This window comes from Saccostrea echinata, unplaced genomic scaffold (assembly GCF_033153115.1).
Source record: "Saccostrea echinata isolate AGI-Se365-2 ecotype Australia unplaced genomic scaffold, CSIRO_AGI_Sech_v1 ptg000016l, whole genome shotgun sequence".
NCBI lineage: Eukaryota > Metazoa > Mollusca > Bivalvia > Ostreida > Ostreidae > Saccostrea > Saccostrea echinata.
In genome coordinates, this window is record NW_026889765.1 from 7,693,522 (window position 1) to 7,714,822 (window position 21,301).

Consider the following 21,301-nt stretch of genomic DNA (forward strand, 5'->3'; position numbering starts at 1 on the left):
TTCAGTGACTGGGTTATGTTAAACAGTGACTGGGTTATGTTCCTCAGTGACTGGGTTACTAAGTATGTTGTTCAGTGACTGGGTTATGTTAAACAGTGACTGGGTTATGTTGTTCAGTGACTGGGTTATGTTGTTCAGTGACTGGGTTATATTGTATAGTGACTGGGTTATGTTGTTCAGTGACTGGGTTATGTTGTATAGTGACTGGGTTATGTTGTTCAGTGACTGGGTTATGAAATTGAATTCTTTACATATTTTTATGATATTTAAGAAATCGTTTACTTTTCACATTAATTTTGCAAACGGTTCTTGGAAAGGTTATGAATTGTGAACCACATTCACAACAAAGGAGGACCTGAAAATGTGGACTGATTGCAAGGATACGCTGAGCTTCAGGGAAATTCTTATACCCTTGATGTGTTCAGGATTTAAGCCTAGTTGGGCCCAGCGTCAAACATCATGTAATAGACGAATTTTCACTTTCGCAAATGCACCAAAAATATACTCAATGTTTGAATTATTTGCTGCCCTATATCGTTACATTTTTATCAACGTCTCTAGCTCATTGTGACGTCACTTTAGCGCAAGTTTCTCCGTGCATATTTCTACGCGTGAGTATACACGAAAATGGCATTCAAATCAATATATTTACATTCAGTGTAATTTTGTTTATGAAATCCATTAGAAATCTACGACGTTCAAATCTCTATAACACACGCGAAATCTTGTCACCGCGTGGTAGAATACACAGTAGGAACTATATGCATTTTCAATATCTAGGAACAACAAAATGTATATTGTTTTGACTCAGTTTAATTAAAAAAAAAAAAAAAACTACCCTGTTAAATTAACGTAAAATACAACAACTGTGCGTTTAAAATTAATTTGTCATTTTTTTCTCGCTATGTTCATTTGCGTTAACTTATTTAACTTTCCAACGTCACAATTAAACGGCTCTTACGTCTATTAAGCACACCAGTTCTGAAAGACGTTAAATTCATAATAAGGATTAACGAAATATACAATTATGAAGATAGAAAATTAGAGAATGTATTAAAATATAAGCATTGAATTCTTATTTTTGGATGTCGTCGGTCCTATAACACACCTGGCCGTGCCGACAAATTGAATACCGCGTTTTGTCATTAATTCCTACTAGAAATGTTGGTTTAAATGTAGGAAGAATTGATAAAATTTGATGTAATTTGACTTTGAAAATATCTATTAAAGTTTTGTTTTTCTGACAAGTGAAATGAATTTCACATGCAGAATTCATACCATTGGATTTGGGTGTAATTTAAAAGGAACACTTGTGTAGCCATGCATTATTTCTTAAATAGTACCATGTAATACAAGTGTATGGTCTTAATATTGTCTGGCTATTTTTTCCCCTAGGATTAATTGATCTATGTTATTTTTATCTTTAAGTCCCTCAGTGACTAAACCCAATTTGTATAAAAATTGGGAGAAGAGCTCTAGAAAAAGGCTTAACATTAGTTTATGTTCCAAATAATGACTGTGTCAAATAAATTATTTTTCTTCCCACTTTTGTATATATGCCTTATATATGGAGACCAAATTATGCACATTAATTCATATTCAATGCTTCGGTTATGTTTCTCAGTGACTGGTTTATGTTGTTCAGCGACTGGGTTATGCTAAACAGTGACTGGGTTATGTTCCTCAGTGACTGGGTACGTTCCTCAGTGACATGGTTATGTTAAATAGTGACTGGGTTTTGTTGTTCAGTGACTGGGTTATGTTGAACAGTGACTGGGTTATGTTAAACAGTGACTGGGTTATGTTGTTCAGTGACTGAGTTATGTTGTTCAGTGACTGGGTTATGTTAAACAGTGACTGGGTTGTGTTGTTCAGTGACTGGGTTATGTTGTTCAGTGACTGAGTTATGTTAAATAGTGACTGGGTTATGTTGTTCAGTGACTGGGTTATGTTAAATAGTGACTGGGTTATGTTGTTCAGTGACTGGGTTATGTTAAACAGTAACTGGGTTATGTTGTTCAGTGACTGGGTTATGTTCCCCAGTGACTGGGTTATGTTCCTCAGTGACTGGGTTATGTTAAACAGTGACTGGGTTATGTTGTTCAGTTACTGGGTTATGTTAAACAGTGACTATGTTATGTTAAACAGTGACTGGGTTATGTTGTTGAGTGACTGGATTATGTTTCTCTGTGACTGGGTAATGTTCTTCAAAAACTAATGTTTCTCAGTGACAGGATTATGTTGTACAGTGACTGGGTTATGTTTCTCTCTGGGTTATGTTGTTGAGAGACTGGATTATGTTGTTTCATTTAAGCTCGCAATTGAGAAAGAAAAAGAGAAAGAAAAGCTAGAACAGTGCAGTTTTGAGAGATTCACTTGTAACATTTTAAAGTGATTGCCAAAAAAAAGAAATTAAAACCTAAAAACCCATTTCTGCCAGAAAAGTGTTATAGTCAGTAAGTTTTTTAATCATCTTTTACAGTGTATTTCAAAGCTGTAAAATAGGATTTAAATAAATTTAGAAAACCCTGAACAATGCTGAATATGTACTAAATTATGTGTGTTCATTATCTCACAGTTGAACAGTGAATTGGTTATGTTATTGACTGGGTATAATATGTTGAACAGTGACTAGGTTAGGTTTTCCAGTGACTGAGTTAAGTTTCACAGTGACTAGGTTATGTTGTTCAAAGACTAGATTATTTTGGTTTGTGACTGGGAAATTTTTTTTTCTGTGACCTAATAGCTATAAACCAGGGTCATATTAAAGAATCGTCACTTCTTGTAAAACTGTATTCTCTATTGAGAAGTTGATGGCTCGTTTTAATACTCCCCCTCATTACGAGCCATCAACTTCTCAATAGAGAATAGTGAAACTGCAGGTCAACAAGTTATGTATTTTTGTTTTTTCACTGTACGTGATTATCTTTATGGGCGGGATTCCTTTTACCCTCGGAAGATTAGCGTAAGAAATAATTATTGAGAAATTCAAGTCTTTTCTGCTGTGCATACACACATGCTAACTAGGTCACTAGTTCTACCAGTGTTTTTAAAATCACTTTGATGTTATGGATTATTATAGAATTATTATTTTTTAAATTGATTACACCATGCAATTATTCCCGCATTCACTGAAATACTAAATCCATCTTTTTGAGAAAAAAAATTTCTTACCAATTAATATCTTTTTGTAATATCTAAGAAACCTCACATCTCCGTTATGTATCGATGTGGTAGACAGTTTGAATTGGTATTATTGCTGTAATTATTTTTTCTGACGATTAAACGATTGTTTTAAATTAAAAAAAAATAGGGGTCTTAATCTTGTTTTTTTTAAAAAGAAATATTTTATTGTTTATATAGATCGATCTATATGACTTCATTGTATATATGTTTCTTTTTTTCTTTTCTTTTCTTTTTTTTTCATTTTTTTTTTTTTGGGGGGGGGGGAAGCATACGTACATATTTGCTTTGCATGATACAAGGAGCTTGAAAAAAAAAGAAAGAAAAGACGGACTCGAACTAGGTATAAGCGACGATAATAAATTCATGAATGGAAGTGTTTTTCTTATAAGAAATAAATGAGAAAATATTCAATATATGTAAATGTCTTTAATTACTAACTCTGCTCGTAATTAACCCCCTGTTGTCACCAATACCAAAGGATGCGCCGCGGCATATTACTTGTTTATCATTTAGCACTTTAATTAATTAATAGCATTGGCTTCTCATTCATTGAATATCGTCAAAGTGCCCGTGGAAGTTCTTTTGAAAAAAAAATCTTGATAGTTTATTCATGTACATTTTTTCAATAAATATTTAATTCAAGTCCCAAAATAAGAAATATATATTTCATGGTAAAATTTTGCATGGGCCGAGGTGTCTTATGAATGGGCCGACCTGTCACAATCTTGGGCCGACCCGTTTGAGCCGAGGTGTCATTGGGCCGAAATGTCAATGGGCCGAGGTGTCGTCGGGCCGAGGTGTCTGACATTCATCAGAGACAACATAACAGAGATCGATGTCCGTCTTTGGTTTTCGCATTTATAACAGAGTACTAGATTTGACCGCTTTTTTGGCAGGTGATACCGCTGATTCAGTATTAAATACGTAAATTTGTAAAGGTTTTTATGTATTAATGAATGCATTTAAGGTAAGAAAATGTGCCTGAAAAGTTTGAAAAATTTCTGTGCATCGATACGCTTGCCGTGTTTACTTTGCTTTTAGTTTCCACTATACTATATCCGGTGTTGAAAATATCAGCATGATGAAGAATTGATTGACCATGGTTGATATTGAGCCTATTTACATCAGCTGTGGGTGTAACAGAACACCGCAGTGTGTTGATTGGTCGTCTTCAGGGAATGTCTGCTATGGAGCTTGTCATGCCGTAGTGATTTACCATCCAGAAGTAAGGAAATTACTCATATTTTTTGTGTTAGACAGGTCCAGTACAATCGGTTGTATGTTCGTGCGCCCTAAAACTTGTTCGCCCTTGACGCCGTTCGCCCTTATTCCCGTTCGCCCAGAGTTCGAGCGCCCTAAAACTTGTTCGCCCAGGGTCCGTTCGCCTTATTTATATTGCAGAAAGTTGAATAATGACCCAATGGATTTTTTAAAATAAATTATATGTACTTTGGTACATAAATTGCGCACGGGAGACAACAGACGTATGCATGTGGTACCTGTACTATCAAAGACCCGGCAGACCAACAGAAAATTAACGTCTCAGTCCTTTAATTGTTTTCAAAACATAACGCAGATTGTATGATCCCCTAAATTACAGTGACATTATTAAGTATAATTAAATCAATTAAGCATGTAAAGAGCATAAATATCAAATTTGAATTATTTAATTAAGATTACGGTAAATAAAAAAAAATACCCGTAGCAACATTTGAAAAAAAACACAAAGTCGTAAAATATTGAATAAAATTAATAATAAATGTTGATATTTACTATATACTGTATATATATATAATAGGGCGAACGAGAATAAAGGCGAACGGACCCTGCGCGAACGGACTCATGCGAACAGGTAGACAGGGCGAACGAACCTGATACCGGTACAATCAGTACATTTAGCTACGTAGCTAAATTTACTTACCGTAGCTTTATTTACCTACCTCAGGTAGCTTTATTTAGCTATTTCAAGGCAACTTTTCACAATTTTGCTTTTTATTTTAAAAAGACTAAAAGTCGCAAGTAAATGTCCACTAATATATATTCTAGGTATTATTCAAAAAGCAGTCTGAAGCAGAGGTAGTTTTAACATTGCTGCGTTTGAACACTTTTAAGGAAAATATGTATTTCCATTGTTTGAGTAGCTGTACACCACCTGGTGTGTGATGAGGCGTGGATAAGTATGATTACTTCACATTGTGCTCATGTTAACCAAAACTGGTTTTCTTTGTTATTTCACTCAAGAAGTTACTGTTAGATCACAAATTAACTGTTGTATATAGCCCCAAAACTTTTAGAACTTTGATTGCAATTGCGCAGAAAAGGACACATCTCCAAGAGTGATTTATGAGTTCAAAGTTGAAAATTATCACTGCATCAAAATGCAATTTTCTGCACTTTCTGGGAAAAATGCTCATTTAAGAAATAATTTTGATTTAGTAGCTAAATAAAGCTACTTCAGGTAGGTAAATAAAGCTATGTACATGTAGGTAATTCAAGCTACGTAGCTAAATCTGTTAGATCTGCAGATTATTACCAATACAGTGTTGTGCCATACATAATTAAAGTTTTATTTTATAGAGAATAAAATTATTACAACGAATAAATGTTTTTTAAAACTGACAGGAATATTTTTGAGAGAGAATTTTTCAAAAATAATTTTAGGGCTATGCAGAGGGACATGGTACTATCTCTCATACCCTAGTTAAACATACTGGTCGAGTTAACTGTGTCAAATGGATTCGAAATACAAATGGTAAGCATAAGGTTCATAAAAAAAATTTAAGTGATTTCATTTTAATGACCACAACTTGATATTGCTACTGACAATAAAGTAAGTCTTGATTTTTTTTTTTACTATAGCATTCGCATCTGATAAATGTTTTGTGTCGGGTTCCGTGGATAAAACAGCGATTGTCTGGAAAAAGTGTGGTGTTGATCAGGTAAGGTACTTAACATTTCTACCCTGATTAAGTATTAATAGTTTTTATAACTTTTAAAATTATACAGTCAAACCTCATTATCTCGAACTCGATTTGACCGAGAAAAAAACTTTGAGATATCCGAAGGTTTGAGATATCAATGGTAAAATACTTAAGCAATACATGGTAAGGACTTCCCATTCACTTCAACATATCCATGATATTTGAGATATCTGTGTTCGAGATACTGATGTTCAATAAAGTTGGGTTTTGACAGGAATATGGAACCTTCAATGTTACATGTACCTGCATAATCCAAAAGAAACCTTAAAACTTAAAAATTTATACATTGTCTTAAATATCCTTTTTCATTATTTATTTTCTAACAGTCTCAGAAGCAAATAAATGTGAATAATTTTGTCTAGAGTTGATCATAAGGTTCATTTCATGTATATATCAATCTTTTCATAGAGTGTTTAGAAAAAAAAAGGTGAAATATAACTTTTAGTGCATTTTCCCTTGTATGTCATGAAAAGAATTTTTCTTTTTGTTTGCAAGGCAATAAATCTGTTTGATCTTTGTAGTATGACCCTGTAGCAGTACTTGATTTTCACTCTGGACCAATCACAACAGTGAATGGTATAGAAATTACCAATCAGAATGTGACTTACATTGTCACAGGTGCAACAGATTCTCAGTTAATGATATGGAAGGATTCTGGAACAAATGGTAAGGGTTATATATATTGTTATTGAAATGCATCAAGGTAAGATTTTTCACATTAAAAAAAAATACATTGTTCATAAGTTTTTAATTTAAAGTGTATTTTTTTTTTGTCTAAAGAGGTCATATTATTTAGTAATATATTTACCAAATAAAAAAAAAGAAAATCTAATTGCTCTTGTTAAAAGTGCTTGATACTGTAAACATGGTTAACTTATATTGCTTTGTTAAAAGTTAGACTATTTCTTAATTCTTACTGTGAAATATTTGACGGTTGAAATATTTTTCTTTAACACTGATGAAATATTTGACAATTGGGAACATTGCCAATTATTAACCACTCATCAATCTCATCTGCTCATCACATTGTCAAAACTTCCAGTTATGTTATAGCTGTCAAAGAACAGTTGTAGGATGTGAACTAAAATGACTGACTGTTCTCTCCCCACAGATTTCACTCCCTTACAGTGTCTCAGTTTTGGGACAGGCTTTGTACTAGATGTCTCTCTTGTCTGTCTACCATCCACAGGAAGTAAGTATATAAAATAAATACAGAACCAGTCTCACTCAGATTTTTTTCCTCATATTTTATACATGGTTATAAAATGTTGCAATCTCTGCCATTTGGGAAGATTCTTGTAAAAATCTCCATCCTTTGATGAAAAGAAATCAAGCTTCTGGTGCATGCTTTCTGGTTATTCTTGAAAGACTTTTTCTTAATTTTAGAGTTTAAAAGAAGTTTCTTGAATTACATGTGACATATATTTGCAAACATTCCAACCTTTGTTCTATGAAAATTTGTAGGTGAAAAATGATATATAATTCAAAAACTATTGCTGAGATAAAATAAAGTATAAATGCATTTCTCCATTTAAAAAAAAATAATTTTCTTGATTGTGTACATGTTTGCATTTCAACATGTTCAATTAATTTACGAGTATAATTGTAATCATCCTGCTTTGCTGTACATGTACTGGTATTATTTTGCAGTTCCTCTTTTGGCATGTGGATGTGATGACCATAAAATTCATTTATATAGCTTACAGGATGACTGTAAATTATTCCAGGTACTGATGCATCGTAAAATCTAAATGTTATGTTATACATGTATGTAAAACTTTAAATGTACCGGGGTAATCTGTATTTGCCCTAATGAAACCAAGTTTTAAAAAGATACCTTAAAAAATTGTTAAGTACATGTAATAGACATCTTTAAAATACAAGTGAATATGTAATAGAGATAAAATATGCTCATTTAATAACAAAACATTCACACATCTATTGAAGCTTTTTAACAAGGTGATCTCCCTCCAAGGACATGAAGACTGGGTGAGAGCAGTGGACTTCTGTATTGAGGGTATGAAAATTATAACAAGCAAATAATATAGTGATTTATACATCATCTTCTGGGATCATGAGAGTTATCTGCTCTTTGGAGACAGAAAACTGATACATGTATGAATTTTGGACAGATAATGGAGATGTCATGCTGGCCAGTGCAGGTCAAGATTACCTCATCAGAATCTGGAGGTTGTCACGGCGACAGGCAGGAATCGATGATGTGAACAAATCTGTGCAGGAGTTGTCCATAGATGAAGAGATCAAAATTAGGGAAAACACCTTTTCATTTATATATAAAGGTTAAAAATTTATGTTATTTCATGTAAACAAATGTGTTGCATTTTCATTTGTGAAATGATAAAAAACTTTCACCTTAAATTTCATATCTTGCAACTTAATTTTATTCATGTTATATGTGCTTTCGACACTTAATAGATAAAATACATAAGAGTTTGTTACTGTAACATATTTTAAAATCCCTGCATTACCCACATAAGGACACTTGTAGAATGGCTGATTCTTAAGCTACAATATATATTTCTTTATTTAAAACAGAAAAGAAGCATACTTTCGCAGTGAGTCTGGAATCTGTGTTAAGTGGCCATGAGAACTGGATTTACAGTATTCGATGGCAACCTCCTGTTGTCACAGAAACATCCAGTCACCAACCAATGAAATTGCTCTCAGCTTCCATGGATAAGACAATGATCATCTGGATGCCTGATCCAGAGTCAGGGGTGTGGATTGAACAAGTAAGTAGAGTTAGGGAATGCAAACATTCCCTGTAGGGCTACAAAATTATTTCATGGCATTTTAATTTTGTTCACAATACTGACATCTGAAATCTTTTCAAGTATTGCTGGAAAGCAATACATAATGCTTATACTTTTAACGTAATTTTGTAGAATGATAGACTCTGATACAATATCACTAAAATTAGAACATGGCTTTGTTATACATGTACATGTACTGTAGGAACTGTTTGTAATTGACAGGTACGAGTAGGAGAGGTGGGCGGGAACACCTTGGGACTGTATGGAGGAATGTTTGCACCGGATGGCAGGTCCATTATTGCCCATGGTTACCAGGGTGCCTTCCATCAATGGTCATATAATGAGGTAAGGAGAACACTTTAGATACATTAAAATATATGTATTTTTCATGTTTTTTGTAAGCAGATATGAAAGCATGTGCTAATCTCATATTCTACAAAAAATGTGTACATGTACTTACCTAACAATGTACATGTGAAAGATAATTTGTATTTCATTTGAAATTGTTTTAATGTTTGGAAATATACTTTTTTTCATAAAGATTTTCCTATAAAATGAAAGTTATTATGCATGTGCCTTTGTTACTATATTGTATGCATTTGGTATTACATATATATGCTTACAGTGTCAATGAAACTGTACTTCAGTCCAATAAAAATATGGTATGCTTGTTTCTGGAATACCATTTTCACAGTAATGCAAGGTTCTTAATTTGAAAATGGATATTTTTATTACAAGAAAGCTCCATGAAAATTTATTATCAAGTTATCATCTTGGAAGTTTTTTCCCCCCAACAGAGTAGTAACCAATGGCGGCCAGTGGTCACTGGCAGTGGTCATTTTGATGAAGTGGAGGACCTAGGCTGGGACACAGGGGGTCAGTTCGTGGTGACCGTCTCCAAGGACCAAACCACGCGACTTCATGCTCCAACAATACACCAACAAGGAAAGGTTTGTATTTATAGACTGCAAGTGTTTGAGTAAGAGAAAGTTGATGTGTTTTTATTAAAGTATAAACTGTTCTTATTGAAAGGAAATCTCTTCTTTTGTCTACACCTCTAGTGTCATTTAATTTTAATACTTAGTTAACAAGTTTCACATTCTTTTTTCAAAATTGCTAGGTATATATATAAAAAAAAAATAATAAAAAATCTATAGTGAGTTTCACCTTTTATCTATTTTCAGTTGGAAAGAATAAATATATGTACAAAAGAATAAATAAAAATTATGGAATACTTTTCAAAAACCTTTTTTTTTTTCAACTGATAGTTTAGATGTGGTTTATTAATGCACAGTAAAACTTTTCTAATCTGGACACCACTGGTTTCATAGAAATTGGCCGAATTAGACACCATTTCGGATAAGACATTTTAAACAATTAAATTTACCAAAATAGACTAAAAGTTTCCACTATAATATGCAATATTTTGGAATATTTACATCCACTGAATATTATTTCCTTTATTTCTTAAGAAACCCATTGCCGTTTATCAGTGAGTAAACAACACTAAGCAAGCCACCTGCATAGATTTCCTGAGCAACGGCTGTTCCATCAATTATACATACAATGTCATACACTTCTATAATACAATATTTAACATGTTTAATTTTACTTTGAATGTTTTTATAAATTTACATAACCCGCTTATGCGGGTTATGTATTTTTTCTGCAATAGCTGCGACATTAATTCCCGTACTAACAACCAAAGAAAGCATTTTATTGTTTAATTATACAGTATTTGGATTAAAAAAAGTTTCACTATAATTCTTATTTGTTACAGGAGATTTGGTATGAGATAGCCCGTCCACAAGTGCATGGTTACGACCTTCAGTGTTTAACCATCATCAATCGGTACAAGTTTGCCTCGGGTGCCGATGAGAAAGTGATAAGGGCATTTGAAGCGCCGAGAAATTTTATCGAGAATTTCTGTACCCTGTGTGGTAAAGACTTGAAGAGAGAACTCCAAAAAGAGGTAAGATTTCTCAAATTCATTAAAAAAAGTAAAATCAATCTAGATGTACAATTTATTCATTGCATTGTAATACATGTGATCACTTTAAAACTTAAGGAATAAAATTCTGCGTGAAAGTTTGTAAGTTCATTTTAATTGAATTATTGTGGTTAATTTAAACAAACAGGCTAAAATATAAGGCACAAATACAGTATATTAATTCATGCATCATTTAATTTGCAATTTTTGCTAGATTATTTTTATTACATTGCTTTTTATAATTAGATTTATGATTATATTTCTCAGAATGAACTTATTTAAAATTAATTTGTGAAAAAGTTGTAGAAAAAAAACACACACTGATGTCTTATTTCATCAGGAAAATGAACAATTACAAGTACATGTACTTTGTTTGTGAACATAAATGGTTCATGCTTCAATGCATGTACAACATATTTCAAAAGTATGTGTAATTGTCTTTCTGAACATGCTAAAAGACTATCATGCTTACTATCCCGCATTCTATAAATCTGTATCACCATCACAGGAGGCTCAAAATCGCCCAGAGGGAGCAAGTGTCCCAGCCCTGGGGCTTTCCAATAAAGCTGTGTTTGGAGGGGAGAAGATTTCCGCTGACCGGGAGATGCAGCCCCACCCTAATGACCAATACCCAGAGGTTTACTTCTCACCCATGACACTGACAGGTGACTAAGTAATGCAATGCAAGTTTTGTCCAATGACTGAGATTCACTGATGTTGGTTTCAAACATCTTTGTCAGCTTTCTTGGGAATTCTGTTAAAGTTACCTCCCCCCTCCCCTTTTGAGGAAGAGGCATACCCCCTTTGAGGAAGAGACAGAAATTGAGTCCTTGAAATTGATAACAATTTAGATTCAACTGGTTTGAAAGGGCAATCATGTCTGAAATTTTTGTTCATTTTATCACTACATGTATAGGAAAACCTACTTCATGCCCAAAGTTGGTTTAAATTCTAAGCTCTAGGAATTAAATGCATATCAATTAATTGTTCACTTTTTCATATTTACCACATGTGTTCTTGTCAAGCAGAAATTTAATCTAATGTGCTTATTATGTAAAGGAAGTATTTCTTCTCTGAAATATGGAAAGACTTTGAAATAAAGTTTTAGAAAAAAAAAAGAGTAATTAGAAATCATGTTGAACAAGAGGCATTATTTGTGGATTTTAACCAACAGTATCATCATACAATTTTTTCAGAACATACATGCAGATTAAAAAAAAACAGTTTGTACCATTTTAAAGAAATTGTATCAATTTATACAGTTAATAAAAGCACAAAAGGACATGTGGTAATTCTTTGGAGTAATTTAATTAATTTTTTGGGGGTATTTACAGAGCCTCCCACAGAGGAACAACTTCTACAGAACACACTGTGGCCAGAGACCCAGAAACTGTATGGACACGGGTACGAGATCTTCTCTCTCGCCAGTGATCCCACCGGTAAAATCTTGGCATCATCCTGCAAGGTACATATTTCTTTTTTCTTAATGTTCTTTTTTATCAAGACAAAATTTCTTTGCATGCATTTGGGCTCAGGACATCTAGTTGTTTCATTTTTGAAGAAAGACTGTTATCATGCCATAGGACTGATCTCTGGAGTCTTTAATAATGTCTTTTAAACTTATATATTCATTGACAACTTTTTTTAAAGTCATTCATATACTGATTTTTGACAATAATAATAGTACCTTGCCCATTTGGCATATATCAAGAAAGACTGACTATCTGAAACTTCTTGTCAAGGTTAAGCTATTCTTTATAAATCCATATACACATGTATTACTAAATAAACAAAACTATGTTAGAAGACATAAACATGATAAATGTTGGAGACCTCAAATTTTTTTTAACAGACATTTTGCCATGGAATGAAAATATTTTTGCAAAGAGAGATTTTCTTTAAAAAAAATTTCACTTACTTTCTATTAAACTCATTGCTCTGTCGGTGAACATGTAAAAACGAAAAATTAGTAGAGTTTTATCTTGAAAGTTCCACCTCCCTTTTAATTATTAGTATGATGGTAAAATTAATGCAAAAAGCATCCAAATTTGTGCAGATGTAATTTATAATCATATATATGGAAAAGAAGTTGTGAAAATGATTTTCAGCTTTGGAATCATGGAGAACTAATGTGCCAATTTTCAATTTCACAATTTCCCCCAATTTATTAGTATTGCCATTTTATATATACACGTGTTATAAAATAAAGGTGTCTTGGCAGAGCTGCATTTGATGTTTTCATAAAAGAAAATTTGACAACCATGTATCTTAAGTTATTTATTTTCTTGCAAAATTTTGTGTATACTTCAGCTTGTTTTATAAAGTATGTACATGTGTACAATTATACAAAGTAATACTTATAGCTGTTTTTCATGTACATGTAGTTCTTTCCTTGAGCAGTTCTCACTTCTGATCAATACAAATTACAGTCAAACCTAGTTAACTCAAACCCAATGGATCTAGAAGAATCTTGGAAATATCCTAGGATTTGAGATATTGAAGTTAAAATATATAGAAAGAAATTGGGACTTCCAAATCACTTTGACATATCCATGGTATTCGAAATATCGGTGGTCTAGATATGGAAGTTCATCTGTTATTATACATTACATACGTGTGCCTCTAATATTCATAGGCAGCTAAAGCAGAGTTTGCAGGGATTATTCTCTGGGATACAACTAACTGGATACAGTTATGCACCCTGAGTGCTCACACTCTCACTGTAACACAGATGGCGTTCTCACACTGTGGTAACTTTCTGTTGTCTGTATCAAGGGACAGAACCTGGGCAGTGTACAACAAAAAGTCACATGATCAGCCTGAGTCTGGTATGTTGCTTAGATCAGAGTTTTTGGAAAAAGATTATCTGTATATTTTTTATTTATTTTTTTGCAAATGATAGGAATTGCAAACCTGTTTAAAAAAGAAGCAGAAAGTCAAGATATACAAATTAAAAAAAAAAAGCACGCCTGCATATTTTGTTGGAGTAAAGGAATGTTTCTTTTTTAAAATGACAGAATTAAATGATATTTGAAAATCTGGGAGAGATATGTGTAGTGGGTAGTGATAAAAATTGATGGAAAGGGACAAATTCTGCACATATTTTTTTTAAATATTTATTTTGTGAGCTGTATCTTTTATGATTGTTTTTCAATTTACAAATGACATAAGGTCTGATGAGATGAATTCTTTCAGATCCTCTGTTTACAAAGTTGTTGGGAACAGACAAAAAATCTGCAGTACACTCAAGGATTATCTGGTCCTGTGCCTGGAGCCCAGACAGTAAAAATTTCTACACGGCATCTCGGGACAAAAAGGTCACACTTCAGAAAGCCACAACTTAAAGTTCATATCATTTACAATAACCAAGGGAAAATTAATTTGTAAAATATTAAGATTTATCTGTATTTTTGAAGACAAATTTGTGTACTTTTTTGATGTCTTTGTATACTTTTTATGTGCAGGCATAATTTATGGTACAAAATATTTTTCAATTTTGTGGAGAAAAATGGGGGAATATCAATTATATCTGGGCAGTGTTTTCCTTATTCAGTGTAATATTATTTTTATCTCTTTTTAGATAATTGTTTGGCAGAACCCAGGTCTTTGTGAAGATCCCAGCTCTGCCCTTCAACCTGTGGACTCGGTCACTTTGTCTGATTCAGTCACCGCAATAGATGTTTCTAGGAACTCACTACCTGATAAAAGGTACGTGTTTGATAAACTTCCATTAGTAAATCACTTACATGTATGTTTTTTATTAAAACTGTACTTTATTTTTGGGAACTAGCACTATGTTTTTGGCCTCAAGGCAAATTTTATCCTAGGTTAGAAAGGCAAGGCTTGATACATTAGACAAGTACCCTTTTTTCTATCGAATAGACAACCTCATGAAATGAATGTCATGTGACAAATTGATAAACACATTGTTTTCTAATTTTCAAAATAACAAGGTTTTGTGCAACATCAGTATTATTCCTATCATATTTCAGAGTCAATTCAAGCATTTTACAAATGCCAACCTTTTTCATAATATATCATTTGTGAATTTCACCAAATTGTTAATGCCTTTCAGACATCTTGTGGCAGCAGGTCTGGACAATGGAAGAATCTCTCTTTACACATGGGGACAGACTTCAAATACGTCAGATAAGTGGCAGCTTGTTACAGAACTGGATCAGGGGTAAGATTCCTGAATTCTAAAGCATCATTAAGTAGTGTAAAAAAAATCTTGAGGTTTTCATCAAATCTATTTATATTATTATAAAAGTAACTTGATCCGAAGAGCTGTATCATGTCAAGTTGACAGGTGTGGATCATCAGATCAAACGAGACACGAAGCATTTCTACATAATTTTGCATTGTACATCTGTTTATTTTTTGGATCACCTCAGCCTTTGGCTCTGAAAATGGGTTATAGAGTTTGTGAAGTCATTTCTTTGGCAACACAAATAGTTTTTATCCTCTTCAGTATATTCCATATTGGATTGTTTGAATCTAGTAAGTTTTCATACTCGTTCACATATAGGTTTCTACGAAAGCCGGATAGGCTCATTTTTGACAAGACAAAAAAAATATTTAACTCGTTATAACGAGATAATTATCTCATAATAACGAGTTAGTATCTTGTTATAACGACTTAGTATCTCGTTATAACGAGTTAGTATCTCGTTATAACGAGTAAGTTATCTCGTTATAACGAGTTAGTATCTCGTTATAACGAGTTAGTTATCTCGTTATAACGAGATAATTATCTCATTATAACGAGTTAGTATCTCGTTATAACTAGTTAGTTATCTCGTTATAACGAGTTAGTATCTCGTTATAACGAGTTAATTATCTCGTTATAACGAGTTAGTTATCTCATTATAACGAGATAATTATTTCGTTATAACGACTTAGTTATCTCGTTATAACGAGTTAGTATCTCGTTATAACGACTTAGTATCGCGTTATAACGACTTAGTATCTCGTTATAACGAGTAAGTTATCTCGTTATAACGAGTTAGTATCTCGTTATAACGAGATAATTATCTCGTTATAACGAGTTAGTTATCTCGTTATAACGAGTCAGTTATCTCGTTATAACGAGTTAGTTTTCTCGTTATAACGAGTTAGTTATCTCGTTATAGCGAGATAAAAATTGATCTAAAGAGTTGATATATCTAAGTAAAGAATATACATGTACTATTATTTATAGGAAATAAACAGAAGCCAGGCGATCAAATTTGTTTGAAGTGTGCCTGATAAAGATTTTATGGAACAACAGTATACTAGTTTTTGTGTTATGCTTTTGATTAGTATTGTTCATTGAAAAGACCGAAGACAAATATACGGAAACTTATGACCGCCTCATGTTGTTGTGTTATACCTTAAAATTGCAAAATAGAATTAGTGTCATCTTCAAATGGAATGGATATAACGTCAAAATGTTGTCAACTTGTACAAGGAGATCAGAAAAAAATGATATATTATGGCTGATTTAACTGGCCTGTTAAGCTTTCTTGACTATGTTAAAATTATGATAATTTTTGCGTAATATTTGTCGCAATAAAAAATGCATAGAAATAATCCCATTATTTTATATATTCCGAATTACTAATGTCGGTATGATACCATTTGTTAGGCTTTAACGTCCATATTTTGAAAATTCCTTGCCTGTTAACAATTAAGAAATTATACCAGTTCATTTTTATCGTCTTAAAGGGGCAGGGCAAGATCAAAATTCAATGTCTGACAAAAAAATTAATTCACATTGTTTTTATCATCAATCCCTCCTTCCCCGCAATAATAAATATGATGAATTTCAAGAACTAATACTGTACTTATCACTTAATAATTTATATATTTCTTTTGTTTATTAAAAGAAAGAAACATTTTAATTTACCAATTTGGCATGAAATCTCATGTACAATATGTATTTTAAGCGTTATTATCAATGTGATAGAATAAAAAACTTTTGGGGCTCTTTATTCTACGGAAGCCACAATAAAAAGATGAAGGTCACCAGGCTGAAATGTAGTGCATGTAGGAAATTCACATGCCTCACTTTGACAATAGTAAAAACAGTTGACATGTTTGTGATAGAATGAAAGTTTAATATCTAAAGTTTACAATATGATACGCATTAATTAAGGTGTATTTCAAGCATAAATTATGCCTAGAAATATGTATTGTATCGTGAGACAGGATTTTTGATATTTTCACTCGTGAAAATATAAAAAAAATCCTGTCCCACTCTTGGAATAAATTCCATATCAACTACAAAACATTGAATATCCTCTATTTATAACCCCCCACCCCCACCCCCACCCCCCAAAAAAATCATCAATCTCTTTTTGAAACAAAAATTATATGCTTGCATGCAAAGTATACATAATAAATATTGTGCTATTGTGATGAGGAAAATAATTAACGACATTGCTTCAATGTTTTATTAATAATATTTCCATTTCTATTTGTTTTCTCTGTGATAACTCTTTGAAAGTTAGGAGAGTTGATTTCTTGATCATTCTAACGGAATGCAAATTTTGCCAAGCGAAAGGTCAGTAGCTAAGAAGGCATAATATGCATGTAATTCTCGTGCGGCTGTCTTTGTGTCAGACTCTTAAGGAGGCCTAATATGCATGTAATTCTCGTGCCGCTGTCTTTGTGTTTGACGTCAGTGGGCGGAGACTATTGAAATTGACATGTGAGGCCTCGTGTAAATCAAAATTTACAATTTTATTTCAAAATGAAATGGAAATATAAGGAATCACTGTCTAGTTAGTAGAGTATGCCAGGGGCATCAACGATAGTTGGAAACGTGGGATAATTTATGCATAACGGGCTTGTAATACATGTACATTGTATAGTATTAGTCCTATTCGTTGATCAATCCTAATTAAAAAGGTTATAAAAGTGAACTGGCTTTGTAAACTCTGTAAACTTTTTTTTTGTGTGTTGTAAATTCTGGTTTGTTGTTTTGTCACCATGTGGTAAACATAGGATCCGCCAAATAGACGTGAATCTCAAATAGGTCTACGTGAATCTGCACAGCTTGGACCCCCCCCCCCCCCCCCCGCAAAAAATATAAACAGTGAATCATGACAGAATATTAGATAAAATGTCAATATCAGCAGATCAAATCTAACGTCTTATTACTTAGAAGGACGTAATATCATTTTTGCTTCATCATTCCTCATCATCGTGGACAATCTGCATAAGCTTAGTCACAAAGTTCGGGGGGGGGGGGGGGTGTTAAACCAAGTAAAATATTTGACAAGCAAATAGAAAAAAAAGAGATTTGATATTCCAACTACGAGTATTCGTCATTATTTTCGGGAGATATTTACTCAGGTAAAAAAAAATCTGGAGGAAGGAGCACAAAAATACCCTTGACCGCCCCCTCTTCAAAAGTGGCGGTGGGGACATTAGTCCCCCTATTACTACGCCTATGATCTAACTGCTGGTGTCTCACCCCCCCCCTTCTTCAAAACATTTCTGAATCTCAAAAACAACATATGTATCGCACTGTAATCGTATATATATGTTGCATAAACGCCTGCGATATGTTGTACTTATATTGTCTCTGATATTTAATATTAGCGGAATAGAAATTGATATATGAAAGTGTATTTATTTAGTCGTCCAAAACATGTCGAAATAGTGTCATTCATCAGAAATAGTTGTCATAAATAAATTGCCAAAGTTTGAAGTATATTTGGCAATATTATTTTAAGAAAAATATCGCGTCCTAATGCAACAATTTGAGGAGGCGTTCAGAATTAATGTGTAAATGTGTTCGCCTTAGAGTTGCTATACTTATCAAAATATAATTGACAGCGAGATAGTTCAAGATTTAATCATAAGTAAACCCCAGAGCAAATTAAATTTTCTACCATTTATAAATTGTTCAAGTTAAGTTTGACTGATAATTACTAGTTAAAAATTTAATGGCATTAAAAACTACAGCCATTTTTATTCAGAAAACTATCTCGTTATAACGAGAAAACTGTCTCGTTATAACGAGATAACTAACTCGTTATAACGAGATAATTATCTCGTTATAACGAGATAATTATCTCGTTATAACGAGATAACTAATTCGTTATAACGAGATACTAACTCGTTATAACGAGATAACTAACTCGTTATAACGAGATAACTAACTCGTTATAACGAGATAACTAACTCGTTATTACGAGATAATTATCTCGTTATAACGAGATACTAACTCGTTATAACGAGATAACTAACTCGTTATAACGAGATAATTATCTCGTTATAACGAGATCCTAACTCGTTATAACGAGATAACTATCTCGTTATAACGAGTTAATTTTTTTTTATTCTTGTCAAAATTGAGCCTATCCGGCTTTCGTAGGTTTCTAATACAGGTGATATTCATATGATACTCAAATGATTGGTGGACAGATAAGGGCAAACACAGTTTATGTTCGTTTTTTGTCAGTATAAAACTATGGCTCAATGATTCCTATTGTTCAAAATACTAGTAAATCAGGACTAGTCATCATTGGTCTAATTAAAAGGACATTATTGCCAGGTAAATATCAAAGTTCAAAGCAGTAAGATAAGCACATACAATTTTAATTTACCTGTAGCTCTCCAATAGGTCAACAGTGGGGGTATTCGGGTTCGGAGAAACATTTTAATTATGTTTTAAGCATTATGTCAGATATAAGTGGATTTTTCTTTGGTGCTAACATATGCCTCGAACAGTTTAATTACAAACAAGGAGTTCTTGAGTTATAACGCCATGACGTATTTTTGTAGAATCTGTCAGCTCTGTTCCTTCTCTGTCCCTCAATCGAATTAAAATCAGATCCTCGATTCTTAATGACTTGTCGCTTATGAGGTAAACGACGTCTTGTTAAAAAAGGAGCATCGAGGAGCTGATTTTAATCCGATTGCTTGGTTCCTGTGAAATTATAAAGAGAAATAGGCTGTTTACCTGAGCAATCCCATCAAAATCTGCACTAGTTTTTATTAGACTGCTACTTTATTTTTTTTAAGATAGTTTTTTTTTACTTTTTTGCAGAATTTCACATCATTTGACAGTGAAGAGAATACAGTTTTGCCCACATCTGAAAGACAATAATATTCAGCAATTTGCTAGCTGCAGCTTAGACCATTGTGTAAAAATTTACAAAATAGACTACAATAAATTGTAAATGATTTGCTTCAATGAGGTATAGGTTAAAATGACATTGCTGAAGAAATGGAATGTTAATATATGAAAACATCAGGAATGCAATGGCACTATCATAGCGGTGTACATTATCCCACTTTAAATTATATGTATAATAATAAATAGTGGGGTTTTGTACGGACTGCTTATTTTGGGTTGTTTCCTATTGTATACATGATAAATAAATGTAATCAATATAATTTGTGAAGAAACGTCCAACAAACTCTGGGGTTGAATATGGGGGGGGGGGGGGGTTGAATATCGGGGAGGGGGGGGGGGCTGTTCACAAGTACGTCCGTTGTGGCACTGCTGCTCTTCAGCATATTTACAATGCATCAAATAATTTTCTATGGATTCCTTGAGTGTGTAAAAGATCTACTATATATAGTGCTTAAAACATGGGCTTGGGTTATATGTTGACCAGGCCTGATTCGTGCATTAAAGGGAATGCTGTTCACTTACATTTATTTAATGAAAGACAATAAAAAAAACAAATAAAATATAACCTCTACCCATGGGATCATGTAGTATAAAAAATGATGCATACGAATGGCCTGTGATTTTTGTGCATCAGACTCTTTTTACTAAAACTCCCTTTTCTCTCCAACATCACACAATTTTCAATATTGTGTATGTCTTATATTGTTTGACGTGATTGCAGAAATGGTGATTGCAGTCTTATCGTTTTAAAACCTTTATACATAATAATATACATGTAACTTTCTTTGAAAAATATTACTGTGACGTGATCATCAATGATATGAGTTCTATGATTATATAAATAAACTTTACTAGGGACATTCTTTCTCGAACGATTCTGTCACTGAAGGGCAATAGCTTCATCATTTTTTTTTTTTTGGTGTCATAAGTCATCATACATAAAACAAATACACATATTTATACATAATCCTTTGAAAGACAATATCTAGGAATCAAAGTTTTATATAGATTTGTAAATAAGTAGGATATTCAGGTAACCACATTTTTAGAAAATACAGGTTGATACTAGGATAACCCATTAAAGGGGCCTGCATGGACACGGCTGCATTGTTTACATTTTAAATTTCTACTTTTATCAAAAAATAATACCAGTTAAATGAATTGAACTTACATGAATATTCTTAGAATTCAATGAGAACGACATTCTTTACATATTGTCAAACACCTGTTTTTGTAAACA

At 32.9% G+C, this 21,301-nt stretch overlaps 1 protein-coding gene across 1 annotated transcript; it reads left to right on the plus strand.

Annotated features, from left to right (window-relative positions):
- The first annotated feature begins 4,257 nt into the window (after positions 1 to 4,257).
- Positions 4,258 to 20,118, plus strand: LOC133188389 (elongator complex protein 2-like). Its single transcript, XM_061323785.1, has 19 exons — positions 4,258 to 4,411; positions 5,848 to 5,938; positions 6,046 to 6,125; positions 6,689 to 6,833; positions 7,279 to 7,359; positions 7,818 to 7,894; positions 8,115 to 8,184; positions 8,300 to 8,467; positions 8,724 to 8,920; positions 9,164 to 9,286; positions 9,739 to 9,891; positions 10,722 to 10,913; positions 11,440 to 11,596; positions 12,266 to 12,396; positions 13,567 to 13,759; positions 14,127 to 14,248; positions 14,512 to 14,639; positions 15,007 to 15,114; positions 19,972 to 20,118. Exons 1-19 carry the CDS (start codon positions 4,286 to 4,288, stop codon positions 20,102 to 20,104), a joined length of 2,475 nt encoding a protein of 824 aa, XP_061179769.1. The 5' UTR covers positions 4,258 to 4,285; the 3' UTR covers positions 20,105 to 20,118.
- The last annotated feature ends 1,183 nt before the right edge of the window (positions 20,119 to 21,301 follow it).